Genomic DNA, 19,127 nt, shown 5'->3' on the forward strand with positions numbered 1-19,127 from the left:
AGGGTGTAACTGGAACAATGTAGGAGTTTAGTATATATCTTTACTAAATATTCAGTTATGTATTTTGCTTCAAAATGAGCGAGGCATTTGGAAGATGTTTAGGACTGAAAATCTTTGGAATGCTTCTAATGCAAGAATTGATCTTACTAGGTTGGGTAAAGATATTTATTTAATACAAAAAATGATATTCTCATTACATAATTATCTTAGAGATTATAAAACAAGTTGGGATAGCCCCCAAAATAAAACATCCAGCAGAGGGCAAACTCCAAAACATCTAGCCTCGAACACTCCACAAACCCCAAATATTCAACTTGGTATCCTTAACACATTCATTAAGATAATATAAAATAACTAGCCATAATAGCCCAAGATGTCAGCAAGCAGAATACTACCCATTTGATCCTTTTTTTTTTAGCTCGAAAGCTACGCCTCGAGCTACCTGTTCCATTGGAACAACTTGTTAATGATGTCCTCCTTTTTTACATTTGAAGGCGGATTATGCCAACGAAAGTAACTACAATCCTTGTTTACTTAGAACACTAAGTTGAGGCTAGAGATGCCTTCATGGTCTCCCCCCCAAATCCCAAACCTTCCTTTTTCTATCCATTTGATTTAGGATTTCTTTGATGTAGGGACAATGATTAGTAGAAAGAAATCACATGAGATTAGGTGATATCTTATGTGTTGGGAACATCTTGGCATTAGAACTTATAACCCACTAGCAACTGATGCCACAAATAGTTTGGTTATTATATAATTTTATACTACCATAAGACGGTCATGTTGCATTATTCCGATGATCAACGAAGGGACCAATTTGTAAATTTTAAAAATATGAAGGCCAGTTTGACATTTGTTAAATGTGACTGGCAAGAGGGATGTCTCAATAATTTTTTCTAATTTTTTTTTCGGGTTGAAACTCGGAAGCGAACTTCTCACGGCAGCACCTCCCATCGTCGTCCCTCCGGTGAATGGGGATATTAGACGACTCCATCTCGGCTTCATGGCCGTGCTCTTACCTTAAACTCTGGAGAAAAAATAAAGAGAAAAAAGGGGAGCTATTTTGATTTCGTTCTTGACCGCTGCTCTGGGTCTCGGAGGAGCTGGGGGAGATCACGTGGGTTTTGGGGTCTGGATTTGGGATTTGGATATCGGCTTCTTGAGGGAAGGGAGAGGGGGATCGAAGGATGGGGTCACTCACCAAGGTGGAGGAGCTGATGGCGGAGGAAGGATGGTCCAGAGAGGCGATCATCTACGTCAACGGCGTCCGTCGGGTGCTGCCCGACGGCTTGGCTCACCTCACGCTCCTTGAGTACCTCAGGGGTATAGCTTTGCTTCTTATCCTCTGTTCTTTTGGCTTCTTTAATATTTCAATATAGTTTGTTCTTTTTACCTTGGTTAAAATTATTTTTTTTTAGGCTTTGGATGGTTTTGGGTGTCGATACAAAAGCTTAGATTTTTGCTTCAGTAGCTTCAGGTTGACTGGAATTGCCTTAAGCGGCATTAGATTTAATGAAATTGTACAAAGTTCTTCTTTTGCTGTTATATGATGGAGAAGTTGGTGATAGTTTTGTGGTTTTTTGTTTTTGTTTTGAAGAACAGGAGTAACATATGTAAATCTGTATTTTTTCAATTTTTTTTTCTTACTTGATATCTTGAATTGTTATTGGCACTAAATGGTGGCATGACATGGAGTGCTACTTCATTTCAAGATCTTAGACATGAAGAAAATGGAACATGTGGAACATATGCGGCGATACACTAGTGTTATAAAAGAAATTATAATTTTGGAGAATGGAGAGGAATTAGTGTTATGAATAAACTTAAGGAGCAAGTATGGCTTTTTTTTCTTTTCCCCACAAACCAAGATATGTTACTTGGAGGAGGATACCTTGTTTACACTACCATTTGCTTTTACTTCTAATCCATATTTGTAACTCCAGTTTTGAATTAGACTTGGTTATTTCTAGGTTGGTTCTAGATCAAAAGTAGATCAATCCAATCCGTTGGCAGCCTTATGGATTAGCCATGGCCAGTTAAGGGACTGGTACTATATGTTGAGTTTTTGTGTGCATCTGCTGTTTCCATGTTAAGGGACCTAACATAGTGGAAACAAATTTTCATTTTTCATTTTCTGCTCTGTTGTTTTTTTTTGGCTATAATTTTAATAAGTCATATTAAACATGCCATACAACTTCATAGTCTCTAAGAATATTACACTTTTGTAGCATTTGGCATGTTTCATTACAAAATAATCTAGGAAGGGCTAAATGCATCAATATTGCACAAAATGGACATATATGATAAGTATGATGACCAAGGACACGAACATGTTGAACATCTATACTTTTTTTTTAATTTCTTTTTTTGATCTAGATAAAGAGGATTTAATGGAGAGGCCTGACATGCACTATTGAGTATTGACAGTCAATGCTAGAAGCCTGCCCATTGTGTTGCTACATGTCAAGCTAGGAAATAATTAACTTGATTATACGATGAATGGCTCTGCCCATTGTGTTGCTACATTTCAAGCTAGGAAATAATTAACTTGATTATACGATGAATACCTCTCATTGTTCTTGAGCATGAGCCTCAAATGTGGCGCAATTTGTTGATGGAGATTGTGGCTTGTCGGGTCTTTCAAATTTTGATATATTGTAGAAAATGTCTGGAATATTGATTTTGACAGGTTGGTTATGTTCTAGTCATTGAAAACATTATAGAACAAGTAAATGCTGATGGGTTTTCCTAACCTGTCATGATGTGTTTTGAAAGATGGCTTTTGCTTTGACACCAAGTAAGATAAGGAGCAGACAAAATCCTGTTTTTCATTGAACCATTATTTGAAGGTAGTCGTTTAAATTATATCCTCTGATATTATGCCATTGTGGACCACTCTATGAAACACAATGCTTGAGTATTGTGGTATATGAACACATACAGAATACAGATAAGTTCCAATATGTGTCAACAGATTGTACTTTGGAATGTATGGTGGAATTTTAAAAGGAATAAATAAAAAGCGGCAAGCATTAGCAGGTGGACAAAAGGTTGCAAGCTAGTATTTTGTTTTAGTCATTATTTTTGAACACTAAATACTGCTTACTTCGATATTAAAATATTGTACCTAGTCAAATTTAACAATAATAGAACTTGTTAGTCGGCACTTGATACCTTAAATATGAATTCAAGCAGGGAGTAAGGTGCCAACCTACATAGATCTGCATGTGCCATGGAATACCAGTCTGTGATGGTCTGAGCCGACCATGCTGTGTCAAGCCAGGTGCATGTTGACCCATACCTTTGCATTGTATGGGCCTGTGCACGGTACACACGCTGCCGGTTGTTAACTAACATGGTTATTGGCATTGACTGTATATAAAACCTTGTTGCTTTTCTTTTTTGTCAAGATGCTTTCCAGGTGAGTAAATTTTGGAGGGCTGTTCCTAGATTGCATGATTATAATCTGCTACCAGGAGGTAAGTCTGCATATGCACCAACTAGCCTCCATGATCAGCCCTTCTGTTACCTCGAGTTTGCACTGGTCAGAAATTGCCAATGATGTATAGATAGTTGCTGTAAAATTGTCAGTTGTGAAATTCTGCTCAATATTTCATTGGGGCTTTCTCAACTTAAGAGTTTTAATCCCATTTTGATAGGAAAACGGCCTGGGTGGTAATAGCAAAGATACATGAACTTATCATTTGTTGTTGGTCGTTCTCATTTTTATTAATTATTGTAACTTCATATGTTGACAAGTGATGCTTTTCTAATTGCAAATAAAGGGGCATGTTCACTTTTATGGCTATGTAAAGGTTCAAAGATTATGGAGGTGAATTTGTTGCAGATTAGGAAAAGCAATATTATAAATGAGGACAGAACTTTAACTTAGGCATTAAAGTATAAGAAAATTGACTTAGGTGCAATAACTTCTAAATATGGTGGTGGTCAAATATTGTTGGAGCATCTGAAATGCTGATAGTAGAGGCTGAGAAAAAAAACAGAAAATTTTGAATGTCAATTATTAGGTGTTGAGGAAGCTTTTTATGCCGAAACTTGACCTTTGATGGAAAATAAATTGAGGAAGATCTGTATGCTAAATCTTATAGAGAGAGAACATGGAACTAAATCCATTTTGTACTTATCATTCTGTTACTTTTTTTCTATCTTCTACCTTACATACAATGGTTCCTTATTGTGTTTTTTAAAAATATTTGTAACTTTTGTTTGCAATTAGCTTAGTGGAGAACAAGATTTACACTGTATGGCTAGAGTGAATTTTTATTATATAAATATTTGTTGTTGAACCAGATTATGACTTTGGTTTTTGTATGGGAATATAGATATACAATTGACAGGAACAAAGCTTGGTTGTGGTGAAGGTGGTTGTGGAGCTTGCACAGTCATGATTTCTTATTATGATGAACATATGAAAAAATCAGTGTAAGAATCTTGTCCTTATGCTTATGGCCAGCTCATGTGTTGATTCTTTATTATGTCAACTTGATATTGTGAGCTAACGATGTTTTGGTTGTTTTGTTTGGTCGGTAGATTAAAGCATCAATTTATCTAAGTGCAATGACTTATCTCTTGTTTCATTTTCTTCATGAAGTCATTCTTTGTTCTTTAAGTAAATGTTTTGAGCAGGGGAAGACCCTGAAATTTTTCTTTGGGGAGGGGGCAGTATAGAACTTATAAAAGTTTACTATCAAAGAATATATTGTGAATTAATGCGCGATATTTTTTTTGTAAAGAACTTATAGTGATTAATCTAATACATCAGAATTCACATATCATAGAACTATAAAAAAAATATATGCTGAGTACATAACATGGAGATATGTTTATTTTTTAACTTTACTTTCAATATAGATGACTTCCCTCCCAATTTTAGATAATTAATAGAAGAAGAGCTTAAGAGGAAAAATAATCATGAGAAAAAGAAAACATGAATTATGCTAAATACTGATATTTAATTGTTATCTAGTATATAGAGATTCAAGTGAATAAATAGTTACAAAAAACATTAACAATTAGATGGTAACATGTGAATTATTTTTACAGTCTTATAGATAAGCAAATGCAGTAAAAACTTAAAAATAAAGATATAAAATAATACATAAAGGCTAAGAATCTAAAAATAGATGATAAAATAAATCAGAAAAGAGATTGGAAAAGATGTAAGATTTGATAAGAATAAGAAATATACCTCATTAGTTCTTTCGTGCCACCACTTCTTCCAAAGTTTTCCCCTTCGTTTCTTTCTCATAACCTCAAGGCAGTTGTTTCCAAAATGGAATAGGAACCTATACTACAATGGCAAATTGAATAACATTTACTAAATTATGAGTGTATGTAATCTGTATAACTATCAATTGGAGCCATCTATCATAGGATTTATACTAAACTAAATAGGAAAGGATTATTAGTGGCTTGCACGATTTCTTGGTTTTTGGGAATCATAACTGATTTGAAAAGCAAACATGATTGTGCAATCAGAATTTTTTTAGAAATGGAAACCTCTATCGATTAATACCAGATTTGTGGATTCCTAGAGGCTTTTTTCCCCTCTTTTTTTGGGTTGTGGGCATGTTAATAGGAAGGTGGAACCAATGGGGACTTAAGCACTTACTAGCAAGGAGTTTTCAGAATCCTCGGGGGTAGGGAGTGCGACCCCCCGGAAGTTGCATATGTGTCTTCTTTTTCTCTGTTATTTGTATGCACTTAGGTTCAGCTTGTGCTGTTAAAATGCTTTGTGATGATAAGCTACTATGCAGGCATTATGCAATCAATGCGTGCTTGGCTCCGCTATACTCTGTTGAAGGAAAGCATATAATTACAGTGGAGGGTATTGGAAATTGTCAACGTGGCTTGCATCCTATCCAGGTGTAACATTGATTTCAACACCTATTTCCTTTACTTAATGCATTATGTTGAAATATAAAAATGCTATATATGATTGTTTGATTGGATGTTTATTAGTTTGAGAATATTTCATTTAATAATGACAAATAAATCAACAAATAAGGGTACTATCTAGAACTTCACATATATTGATAAATTCCTCTTTGTCCTTGATAATGTAGTGCCTTGTCGGCATTGTGATATGTACATGAAGACAATTCCATAATAAGCATGATATTATACATTTAATTTTTTTCAAAATTCTAATAGCCTGGTACATTGTTTTTCCACAGGAAAGTGATGCCCAAAATTTACAAACATAATAAGAAAATGTATTTATGAGCTTAGATGCATGGGAAGGAAAGGCAATGTAGTCCAGAAAAATGGGTATTTTTTTACATGTAGACTTATTGCAACAAGCAAAATGCAATGTAATGGTTTAAATGCCAATCCTAGGATTGTTTTGGTCCAATGCTTAGTCGAGATGCTATTGGGGGACGCCCCATCTCAGCACTTGTGAAGGTTTGACATCATGGTGAGTCACTAGGATGTCCTTTTTTTTCATGTGTTTATTGTTAAAGATTTCTTAGATGTTCTTTGGAGTTGTTTATCAACATTTAGGTGCTAAACTAGGACTTTTTTAGCCTATGTTGGGCTTGTGGTGCCACTAATAGTATTTCCATCCATGGTTTAAAAAATATTGTAAAAACAAAAATAATTTTAAATATAACAGTATTTTCAATCATGATATGAACAAGAAACTGAACAGATTTAAATAATATAACATTCAAGTCACTTTAGTTTTAGGTTGAGTTTTTGTGGGTCTAGTCATACATTTGCATCTTGTTGATAGCTGGGGCTTTGAATCTAATATCAGCCAAATGCTGTCTGCATATTGCTACTTGTACTATGTTTGTACTATCCCAGTCTCCTAGATATTTCTCTTGATAGTATGTTTGATACGAACTTGGCCATCCTATCTAGGGTAATTAATGGCTTTTTAGTTCTATGAATCTGAACTATGATTCCCCATGAGTATCATCAGATGCCTGGCATGATTGAGATCCCCCCTAGTCTCCTTTGACAATCTTGGCATGAGATCTCTTTAGTTAGTGTATCATGTCTTTTTGAACAATTTTGTGTCACTTTGTTATCACCATATCTGGTATTTTTCTTCTCTGCATGATGAAGATTGCATTTATATCCATCATCAATCATTCTAGATTATGCTCCTTTCAGTTTTTTCACTATTAGAAAGCATTAGAAAGCAATATTGGCTATATTTATCATTGTATACACTACTACACTACAATTATTTATTAATCTCTGAATATTCTAACTCCTGATTGATCTTTAGAACCTAGCTTCTTTACCTGCTTCCATTCATTTAAGGTGAGAACTTTTTTTTTATTTTTATAGTTAGCTTGTCTCTTCAATGTGGAATTTCCAAGGGCTACTGATGGAGATCCAAGTTCGTGCCATGGTGGGGTTGTGGCTTTAGAGATTTTAATAGATTTAATTCAGTTATCATTTTCTGTATTTTTCTTTTATTTTCCGGTTATTTTCAGTTTAGTGGGATATTTTAAATTCTAGAGTTGAGATTAAAATATCTCAAATTCTCAATGTTTATCTAGGAACCTAATAGCTGCAGCACATTACTGTTCATGTCACTATTCACAGTACAGTAACTGTGAATAGTAACTATTTCTTATTAGGCACATTTTTGGGATTTTAGAATGGGGTTGAATTAGGGTTTCTTTTTTGTTATTAAAAAAGGGACTCTTAGGGTTTGATCTAATCGCACTTTATGCAGATTATCAACGAAACAATGGAGTTTTTGGTTTTCTTACTCTTGTGATTTGATTCTGCAATAGAGTTGGGAGGACTTCAAACCCTAGGTATGATTCCTTGGTCCTAGACATCCTAGGAATGTTTTGGTCCAAGGCTTGGTCGAGATGCTATTGGGGGGCACCCCTGTCCCAGCACTTGTGAAGAGTTGATATCGTGGTGAGTCACTAGGGATGTGCTTTTTTCTTTGTTTTTTATGTGTTTATGCAAATGTTTTTTTAGATGTTTTAAGGAGTAGTTTATCAAAATTTAGGTGCTAAACTAGAGCTTTTTCAGCCAATCATTGGATTGTGGTGCCACAAACAGTATCTGTGTCCATGGTTTGAATAAAATTGTTAACACAACAATAGGTTTACATAGAACACTATTTTCAATTATGACGTGAACAAGAAACTCCCGAATTTAAATAAAACAACATCCAAGTCACTTTTAGTTTTAAGTGGAGTTTTTGTGGGTCTAGTACACATTTGTATCTAGTTGATAGCTGGGGCCTTGAATCTAATATCAGCCAGATGCTATCCACATCTTGCTGCTCGTACTATGTTTGTACTGTCCTAGACATTTCATTTGACAGTATGTTTGAAACGAAGTTGGCCATCCTATCCTGGGGTAATAAATAGCAGTATAGTGCTATGAATCTGAAGTGTGAACCCCCATAAGAGTGTAGGGAGTGTGAAGGAGCATACCACTCCAAAATATGATGACTAAGGGTCTACATGTGGGTCATTTGTTGAAGTAAGACCATGATGTCTACTTTCGCTCTCTGATGCCCTGATGAATTTGGCATATGCTAACCACAAGTAGTACTGGATCCTTAGACATCCAATTGATCCACTTGGTGTGCAACATCGTTAGTATCATTGGATGCCTGGCTTCATTGAGATTCCCTTAGTCTCCTTTGACAATCTTGGTATGAGATCTCTTTAGCTAGTTTGTCATGTCTTTTTGAATGATTTTGTGTCACTTTGATAACTCCTTATCTGGTATTTTCCTTCTCTATTTGATGACGATTGCATGTGTATCCATCATCAGTTATTCTAGATTATATTCCTTTCAGTTTTTTCACTATTAGAAAGCAATATTGACTATCTTTATCATTGTATACAGTTATACACTACTACACTACTATTATTTATTAGTCTCTCAATATTCTAACTACAGATTGATCTTGAGAAACTAGCTCCTTTACCTGCTTCCATTCATTTAAAGTGAGGACCTTTTCTTTATGGTCAACTTATCACTGCAATGTGGAATTTGCAAGGGCTACTATTGGACATCCAAGTTCATACCGGTTTGCATCATAGGGTTGCGGCTTAGAGATTTTAATAGATTTAATTTAGTTATAATTTTTCTATATTTTTCTTTTATTTTCTGTTTATTTTCACTTAGTGGGTTATTTTGGATTCGAGGGTTGAGATTAAAATATCTCAATGTTTATTATGGAACCTAATAACTGTAGCACATTGTTTTACACAGCACTGTTCACAGTACAGTAATCATGAATAGTAACCGCTTCTTACTAGGCATATTTTTGGGATTTTAAAATTGAGTTGAGTTTAGAGTTTTTTTTTTGTTATTAAAATGGACTCTTAGATTTTGATGTAACCAGACTTTTTGCATATTATGAATGAGATTATGGAGTTTTTGATTTTCTAACTCTTGCCGTGTGATTCCACAATGGAGTTGTGAGGCCTTCGAACCTTTGGTGTGATTGCTAGGTTCTGGAGCGGTCCGATATTATCTTCGGTTTTTTCTTGGTGATTTGGTAATAACTTGTGTTTTGCTTTACTGTTTCTTTTTTCCTTTTGCATCCATTTTGCCCCTTGTTTTCTTTCTGTTATTAATTCTATATTATTTCTTTTGATATCTAAACTTATATATGCACACATATCAGCTGGTTAAATCCTTTTGTTTCCTTGATTTGATTTCTACCACTGGTTAAATCCTTTTGTTTCATAAGCTCTGGGTTTGGGCTGAGAGAGAGAGGGAGGGGGTGGACGATGCTCACCAGTGATGCTGGGGGATGGGGAGAGGGTGAGCGTTGAGTCTTGATGGGGGGTGTTCTGAGCGCCGGGTGGAGGGGGAGTCTCGAAACATTGCAAGCCGAAGGAGGTGGCTCAATAAATAAACCAAACCAACTCTAATCGGTTATCACCCCCCAAGGCCCGGCTTAGTTTGATTACCTCTCTCCCCCTCACTCGGTTTGATTAAACCACTCCCATCCCGTAACGGACATTCTATACTAGTATGGGACCGAGACTTGGTATGAGTTGTGTACCAAGTCTTGGTATGCAAATCGATCCCCATACTGGGCGTACTGGCACTGTATTGGCATGGTATTAGTATAGGGTCTGATATTGAGACGACATACCTTGCTATAGACTCCTACCATGTAGACTGTCCTACATCAGCGACCCTAACTAGTTGTTGCCCATATCCTTCCCTCAATTCCAACCCCCCTCTCTTCCAAGAAAAAAGGAAAAAAAAAGGTAAACAGAGAGTTAGTTAAATTGTGGCGTGCCCTAGACAACTCAATGCTTATTTCTTACAATGTTATGAATGATGATTTATATTATGAATTGAACAAGTCTAACCACACATGGGCCTTTGTATTTTAATATTAATTGATTAATATGCAACTTTTGAATGACTTCACAGGACCCAAATTCTTGATCTTTCAGCTTTTTCTCATGGTCCATGCTAGAAAGGTTTATAACCACACGAACAGAAGAAGACTTCTGTTATCTGATTATGGGCAACTAATTTGCTGTTTTAACTTACAGGCATGCCTCCTATTTATATTTATGATTTTCTTCCTGACTTTCTTATTGAATATAACAATATCTCTATGTTTGTTCATGTATGAATGAGTTATTTCTCATCTAACTGATTTAGAACGGCAATTTTTGTAATCATACCTCTTTTGTTCACCTAATTTTTTCTAATTGGGTTAAGTTGGCCTTCGACATTTGCAATCTTGTGCCATATCGGAATTTACAAGCATTGATGCAGGAATCTGTAGCCAGAGCTCATGGTTCACAGTGTGGATTTTGTACTCCTGGATTTGTAATGTCTATGTATGCACTACTTAGATCTTGCAAAATGCCACCTAGTGAAGTGCAAATTGAAGAAAGCCTTGCTGGAAATTTGTGTCGCTGTACAGGGTATAGACCAATTATTGATGCCTTCCGTGTTTTTGCTAAACGTGATGATTCCTTGTATACCAATTCATCATCCAGAAGCACCTCAACCGGTGAAACCATTTGCCCATCAAGTGGGAAACCATGCTCCTGTGGAAAAGACGAAGTTAGCAATGGTGAAAGTCCAATTGAAGTTTGTTGCAAGCAACACATACCCTTTTCATATAATGAAATCGATGGAAACTTGTACAGTGAAAAGGAACTTATTTTCCCCCCAGAGCTTGTTTTGATGAAGAAGACGCCTCTTAGTTTGTGTGGGTTTGGTGGGCTCAAATGGTATCGTCCTCTAAGACTTCAGCATGTACTAGATTTGAAGTCTTGTTATCCAGAGGCAAAACTTGTGGTTGGGAACACTGAAGTAGGAATTGAAACAAAATTCAAAAATGTCCAGTATCAAGTTCTGATCTCTGTCACACATGTACCAGAGCTTAATGTATTGAGTGTGAAAGAAAATGGTTTGGAAATTGGTGCTTCTGTAAGATTGGCACAACTGCAACAAATTCTTAAAAACGTGATAGCAGAACGTGACACTCATGAAACCTCATCATGCAGGGCCATTTTGGAGCAGCTGAAATGGTTTGCTGGAAAACAGATAAGGAATGTTGCTTCTATTGCTGGAAATATCTGCACTGCTAGTCCAATATCAGATTTAAATCCACTTTGGATGGCTTCAGGAGCAAAGTTTCAAATTATTGATTGCAAAGGAAATATTAGGACTGATCTTGCCATAGATTTCTTTCTTGGTTACCGGAAAGTTAACCTGGCACACAATGAAATATTACTATCAATATTCTTACCGTGGACCAGACCTTTCGAATTTGTGAAAGAATTTAAGCAAGCACACCGAAGAGAAGATGATATTGCACTCGTGAATGCTGGAATGCGTGCATTTCTCAAAGAAGATAATGGAAACTGGATAGTGTCAGATGTTTCTATTGTTTATGGTGGGGTTGCTCCAATTCCTCTGATTGCCTCAAAAACCGAGAGTTTTCTTGTGGGAAAGAAATGGAATAAGAAGCTAATGCAGGATACTTTGCAAATATTGAAAGAGGATGTTCCTCTTGCTGAAGATGCACCAGGCGGGATGGTTGAATTTCGCAAATCCTTAACATTAAGTTTCTTTTTCAAATTTTTCTCGTGGGTTACTCATAAAATGAATGAGAAAGTATCCTTTATGGAAGGTTTGCACAAAACTGATCTATCAGCAATCCAACCTTATTCCAGGCCGTCTTCTACCGGAAGTCAATGTTATGAAATGACAAGACATGGAACAGCTGTGGGCCTACCAATCATTCATCTCTCATCAAAATTGCAGGTATATCACTTAATTCTAGATCTTTTTAATGTTAATATGATGGTCATTTCTTATTTTGATGACTGTCCTATATGTATGAGTGTTTTGGTGCATGAATCATTCTATAGGTTGTTAATCATCCTATTCCTGTGCTTTCATATTCTTTGTAATTCTTATCATTTGGTTGTCAAACATTAGCCAAACTGTTATCTATGCATGACAAACAAAGTCCGCCAAACTGGTACCGGGACCTGTACCGGTCGGTGTCAGCGGCCGGTCCGGGACGGTATTGGTTCGGTACCGTACCGACACACGGTATGTAGAGGCGTGTTAGTTCCGAACTGGCATGCTATTTTTTTCCAATGTTTTCTAATTTTGAATTATTGGCAATCAATTTTTTTTTTAATTTTTTTCAACGATTTTAAGTATAATTTGATATTTTTTGATATTTTTTGATGTTTCTATGATTCCGATATATCCTAAATAATGCCTCTTTATGTTTTAGAGTGATGCGAAACATAAAATAATTAGTAAGATGTTGCTTGCTAGAAGAAGCAACATGAAATATCCTAAAATCAATTAGTAAGATACAAAATATAAAATGATACAATCAATTACATATATTTAAAGTACCACATACTTACCAATATCTAAAATCTCGTCGAGTGGTTATGTTTTTTGTAGATATCCGGATCATTAGTATAATCAAGAGGCATATCAACCCACCCCTCTAACTAAGCGGCATTGGAGTCCTGTACGCTCGTCACATAAGAAACACGTTTTGGGTTATAACCAGTCTTGGATCTCTCACTGAAACTCTGGCTTTGAGAGATGTTTTCTGACCAATGTCGGAGGAACTGGTACCGGACACTGTACTAGTTTTCTGGCAGGATGAGTCAGTACGGGCCGTGCTCGGCCGGTATCGAGAGAGGGATCGTGCAGAGAGGAAGAGAGAGAGAGAGAGCGAGTGAGGGAGGGAGGGCCAGAGGAGGGTGACAGATATTGGTGGAGTGCCGGCGGAGGCTGGCCTTGGTCGCGGGGAGCGAGGCCGCGACTGTTACCCCTATTTTGAACGAAACAAGGTCTGACCGTGGCCTTAAAACTTTTTGCATTTTTAAGTGAAGTCGGCAAATCTTTTGCCGACTTCACTTAAAAATCGTAAAATTTTTTTGTTGGTAAGCGATTTGCCGACTTCACTTAAAAAACGCAAAATTTTTTAAGGCCGCGATCGGACCCTGTTTCGTTCAGCGGCTGCGCGGACAAAACAGGGTCCGCCGCGGCCTCGCTCCCCACGGCTGAGGCCAGCCTTCGCCGGCCTCCACCTGCGTCCCGCCCTCTCTCTCCTTCCCTCTCCGGCTAGCTCTCTTTCCTTCTTCTTCGGCCAATTCACTCAGATTCAGAGACCAGGAGCAATAATTCTGGTAGTCATGGATCTGCTGGCCAGAGAGGAAGTGAAGGACATTAGACCACCATTTATGAGACAGCCGTAGGGTGGTATTCGATTTACCGGTGAGTCTTAATTTACGTATACTACATGGGATAGAAACCATGTTGCACAATCTAGTAGAACCCGCGAGGATCCAATTGCATATAGGAGACGAGCTCCTCGAGGTCATTTAGGAGGAAACGATGCAGTTACAGATGATCTCGCATGTGAAGTAGGATTCATAGACGTATCAAGTTTAGAGTCATATACTGGATTCTATTACCTGCAGCTACTGGCAGTTTATGACCTATACGGATGCAGATATGGATATGGTGCGTCTGAGGTATTTTTTGGTAGCTACTACCCTACATAGCTCGGAGCATCTTACGGGTCAGATTTTGCTGCCAGTTTATTAAGATGGCCCCCTTCACTGCCGTTTTATCAGCCAGTTTATTAGCTAGAGGACATCTCTCAGAGCTAGACTTCGCAAGAGATCCGAAAGTGCTTATAACCTGGAATACATTCCTTATGGAATGAGCATACAAGACTACATTGCTTGGTTAGAGGGATGGGCTAATGTGCCTCTTGACTATACTAATAATCCGGATATCTACGAGAGGTATTGCCACTCGACGAGATTTTAGATATCGGTATGTATGTTGTGCTTTAAATATATGTAATTGATTGTATTATTTTATATTTTTCACTTTATTACTTGATTTGAGGATATTTCATGTTGCTTCTTATAGCGTACAACATCTCACTAATCATTTTATGTTTTGTATTATTTTAAATCAACAAGGTGCATCATTTAGGTTAAACAGGGGATCATAGAAAATCAAAAAATATCAAAAAACATCAAATTAGACTTAAAATCATTGAAAAAGTTCAAAAAGATTGATTACTAATTAACTCAATTTGAAAACTCCAAAAAAAAATTAGGCGTGCCAGTACGGAACCGGCACATTTAAGCGTACTGTGTGTCGGTACGGTACCAAACTAGTATTGTACCGATCCGTCCGCCGACCGCTATGGGTCCCGGTACCGGTTCGGCGGATCTTGGTTTGACCAGCCCGTTTTAGAGCCTAAACGATGGAATTTCGGCCTGATCATGACCTAAAGTTGTAGATCTCGAAAAGATATCCAATTTTATAAAAAAGATCAGCTCAATCAGGCATTGTATGACCAAGTTATATCATCTGGAAGTTTGGTATGCGACTCGGCTTTTCGATATGGTGGATCTCGCTTCTGAACTCTGTCTAGCCCTGCTCGTAGTGGCCAAAGTATTCCACATCGAGTTTAGTAATCCTCCTGAATACTCATGGTGGCCAAAACAGTCGACATCGAGTCCGGTGATCCTCTTGGATCAAAAGGAGAGGGGTATTACCTAATCTCAACGAAAATCTAGGTTGATTGACGAAATCGGCAAGATCTGGCCGATTTTCATTTTTCTATTTAAAGATTTTGGGAGGCGCTGAGAGCTCATAGGATGCTCTCAGTGGCCCCAATCATTTAAGCCCCCATGCTCCCATTGTGCACGGTTCACGCCCTAGCACCAAACCGCCCAGTTCAACGCGGTTCGGGCTATTTTCCGAGCTATGGAGGGGAACCGTCCCAACTCATCCTTTGTTCAGAATGGTATGCCCACCGAACCGGGATGGTACCGCTAAACTTGCTACAAGGTATTATCCATTTTTCTGTTTCAAAAATAATGCATTTGCATTCTCCTAATTGGTTTGAAATTATTTGTCACTTTAGAATTCAGTTTTGGATTTCTTGGCCCATGAGCAACTCAAAATTCATGAAGTTAATATCTTATGCTGTGTATAATCTCTAGTCATTTATAAGATTACTTATCATCATCTAGTTACCATTTTTAACACCCATCACATGTCTACAATCAAAATGATTGCTTCTACCATTATCATTATCTTCATTGCTGTGGGTTATTGCAAAAATAGAATAGTCACTGTTTTATAAATGCTTTTAGTTGCTGCTCCTTGCCCTACTATTATCTTGAGGGTAACCAGATACTAATTCTGCCCTTCCTTATTCAATGTTAAGATTTCATGACCCAATTTGTTTTCCAAAATTATTATATAGATGATATATTATTAATAAATAATCTATTTTCTGTCTGTTAGTGTCATTTTTACTCTAGAATTAAGATTTGTACGTATTTTCTTTTGTAGTCAGTATGCAATCAGTTATTGGATCAAATCAGATGGGTGACCTTTCACCTTTGGTTCAGTTAAGAATGAGAAAAGGATTTTTCATTTTTTTCTTAGATTTGTGGTGGAATAATGGTTTTATGAAAGCTTTGATTGATGGCTTAGTGAAAATTATGATATTTTGTAAGAGCAATTTGAATGCCGTTTTCTACCAAAAACAATATTATGATATTTTGTAGATTGATAACATGTAAGTGCATTGTTCAATGTCTTAGTTAATAAATTATGTTTCATGGAGTGATAACTTATTTAATAATATACCTTTTAGTTTTTTCTGTATTTGATTAGTCGGATTATTTAAAATTTAAAATTGTTTGAACCAGATGAATTTATGTAGAAGCTCAAATCATGCTTTAATTGAAGCTTGAACTGGACTTTAATCTTTCTTGAACTACACTTGACTCAAGTTTGTTACAATCTTGAATAGTTGAATTGGTTTTAGTTCAAGATTGAATATGCTTATGTTTGGCTTTGTTCAATGTCAAGGTCAAATTAGGCTCAACCAAGTAATATATAATCTAGGCTTGATCTCAAACAGTGAACTTGAAAATATTTCAAGCCAAGTTTGCTTAAAACTTGGGTCAATCAAGATAAGCTTGGTTGCACTAGTAACTAGGACCATAATAATTTTTCATGGAAAATGTTCTTATTCCCCAAGAAGTTCCCAAAATGGTTGTAACCTTTGCTCTTAGGAACTTCCAAGGGCAAAGTTGGCACTTTGGCCCAAATTAGCGCCTAACTCCGTTATGGCACACTAGTAACCTGGTTTAGACCCTTTTTGGGCATTCTCTTGGGAAAACATTTGGGCACTCTTTATAGTTTATATATACTCTACATGTCTCCATGGTGGTTAATGGAAAGCCTTTAGACTTTAAAGATCTGTTGATAGCCAAAAAACTCAATTACTCATAACTATTGGCGGTAGTGTTGGTCAAATCGTGCCAACTTGGGCGGTTCGGGGCAATATAGAACTGGGCTAGTCGGTTACTTGCACGGTTCATCACATTGAGACGGTTCATCATGTCGTATTTTAATTCACTTCAAAGCCCTCGGTTCTCGGCCCTCCTGACCTCGAAATGAAGGCTTGAAGGTGAAGCTCCTCCAGCTCTCCCGACACTGTTCTAAGCCCCCCTGTCTAGGTGAGTCCCCCCCCCCCCCCTCTCTCTCTCTCTCCCCAGACTAACAAGGCTTGAAGCTCCTCTGGCTCTCTTGACGCCATTGAAGCCTCCCGGCCAGGTAAGTCCCCCTCCCCTCCCTGCTCTCTCTTGCTCTCCTGAGACTTTAGAAGTAGGAGAAACAGGCGGGTGAAACCTTAACCCTGACCTTGGCTTTTCGATTGGGGGCGTGGCTTCGATCCTCTCTCTCTCTCCCCCTCTCTCCTTCCTCCTCCCCCCTCTCCCTCTCCCTCCCTCTCTTTCTTCCTCTTTGTCCCTCTCTCTCTTCCCGTGGTTCTGGCATGCTACGGTTTAGCATGATACGGACCGATAGCATACCGTGTTAGTTGATGGCCAACATGTCTGTCAGTACCGGTTCTGCCAACCTTGATTGATGGGATTAACTCAACTAACAAATCACAACCATAATGTCATTGTAGATGCAGACATAATATATAGCCAATAGGTGTATGTGTTTAATCTTTGATTCATAACATAGCTAGTGAAAAGCTGATATAGATGTTGCTTTTATTCTTGTTCATATTCTGATAATGCATTTGTATCCAGGTAACTGGTGGGGCTGAATATACTGATGATGTGGCAGTACCTCCACATTGTCTGCATGCTGCCCTAGTGTTGAGTAAAAAGGCTCATGCACGCATTTTATCTATAGATGATTCACTTGCCAAAACTTCACCTGGTTTTGAAGGTCTTTTTCTTTCTAGAGACATCCCTGGAAGCAACAAAATTGGAGCAGTTGTTCATGATGAGGAACTTTTTGCCTCAGAAATTGTCACTTGTGTTGGTCAGGTATTCCATAATTTGTACTGTGTTAACTGCATGTAACTGTTCTAATTGTTTGATTCAGAACCAACAGACAGGAGCAACTACAGCTATTTTTCACTTCTTTAAACCATAGAATTTTGCATGATCTCTCATGCAGGTCATTGGGGTGGTTGTGGCTGATACACATGAAAATGCAAAAATTGCCGCAAATAAAGTAGTGATTGAATATGAAGAACTTCCAGCTATTTTATCTATAAGAGAGGCTGTTAACTCTTGCAGTTTTCTTCCAAATACTGAGAAATGTCTGGTAAAAGGAGATGTGGAATGGTGTTTTCAGTCAGGTGCATGTGACAAAATCATAGAAGGGGATGTTCAAGTTGGCGGCCAAGAGCATTTTTACTTGGAGCCGAATAGCAGTCTGATTTGGACAGTTGATGGTGGAAATGAAGTTCATATGATCTCCTCTACACAAGTAGGTTGAAGTTCTTTGGCTGCTAAATATTTTGCAATGAACAATTTGTGATGCAACATATGATTGTTCAATACATAAAATATTGAGTGATTCAGTTCATTTCTGATGGCTTGAAAATTGTTTTATCATTTTTGTCTTGACATATATCTTTTTAACAGACAAAGTATTCCATTTTTATCTAGAGAATGGATTCATTATAGAAAATGGATTCATCTTGTGAATCATTTTCCTATGTAATACATTTTCTATCTTTTTTCTTATTTCTTATTCCTTTGTATGTTTGTATGTATATATGTATGTACTATATATATAGCTATATGAATTATGATGCCTTTTGGACCTTATATAATGCAGATCCAGTAGGTGACTTGATTGCAATAAGTTAAAAGAACAACAAAAGGGACGAAAGGAGTGAGACATCCACCAATCTGAAATCTCCATATACTAGTATAATGGACAGATTAGATAGAGGAGTTCATCAGAATTAATATAAAGTATGAATCATTAATGATAAGAACGAAGGAGGTTGCTTGGAGAAGCCTCTTTGGCTGATTTTTAGTAGTGGGAGTTAATGTTCTCTGGTTTCATAGGAAAATTTTCTGACTTGTTTTCTAAGGTTTTAGGTTTATGTAGGCTGTAATATATGCATGGGACTATAATCCATGGTTTGCTGTGTCGGTACTGGGCCTCAGACCGGTTGCCCGGCGGCACGGGTCGGTACGGGCCCGCATCGTGCTATGCCGAGCTTGTACCAACATAGTAGAGGAGGCGGGGGAGAGAGCGAACGGGAGAGAGGAAAGAGAAAGAGA

At 37.3% G+C, this 19,127-nt stretch overlaps 1 protein-coding gene across 2 annotated transcripts in view; it reads left to right on the plus strand.

The window, feature by feature from the left end:
- The first annotated feature begins 910 nt into the window (after positions 1 to 910).
- The window catches only part of LOC103715913 (xanthine dehydrogenase-like), a 43,832-nt gene continuing 25,615 nt past the window's right edge, over positions 911 to 19,127 (plus strand). For both annotated transcript variants that reach the window (XM_039127448.1, XM_039127449.1), the window contains exons 1-6: positions 911 to 1,326; positions 4,347 to 4,446; positions 5,781 to 5,889; positions 10,768 to 12,270; positions 17,628 to 17,870; positions 18,004 to 18,318. In XM_039127448.1, coding sequence (XP_038983376.1) covers positions 1,191 to 1,326; positions 4,347 to 4,446; positions 5,781 to 5,889; positions 10,768 to 12,270; positions 17,628 to 17,870; positions 18,004 to 18,318 — 2,406 coding nt within the window. In that variant the 5' untranslated portion in view covers positions 911 to 1,190. The remainder of the gene's footprint in view (positions 1,327 to 4,346; positions 4,447 to 5,780; positions 5,890 to 10,767; positions 12,271 to 17,627; positions 17,871 to 18,003; positions 18,319 to 19,127) is intronic.

The sequence above is a fragment of the Phoenix dactylifera genome, chromosome 6 (assembly GCF_009389715.1).
Source record: "Phoenix dactylifera cultivar Barhee BC4 chromosome 6, palm_55x_up_171113_PBpolish2nd_filt_p, whole genome shotgun sequence".
NCBI classification, from domain to species: domain Eukaryota; kingdom Viridiplantae; phylum Streptophyta; class Magnoliopsida; order Arecales; family Arecaceae; genus Phoenix; species Phoenix dactylifera.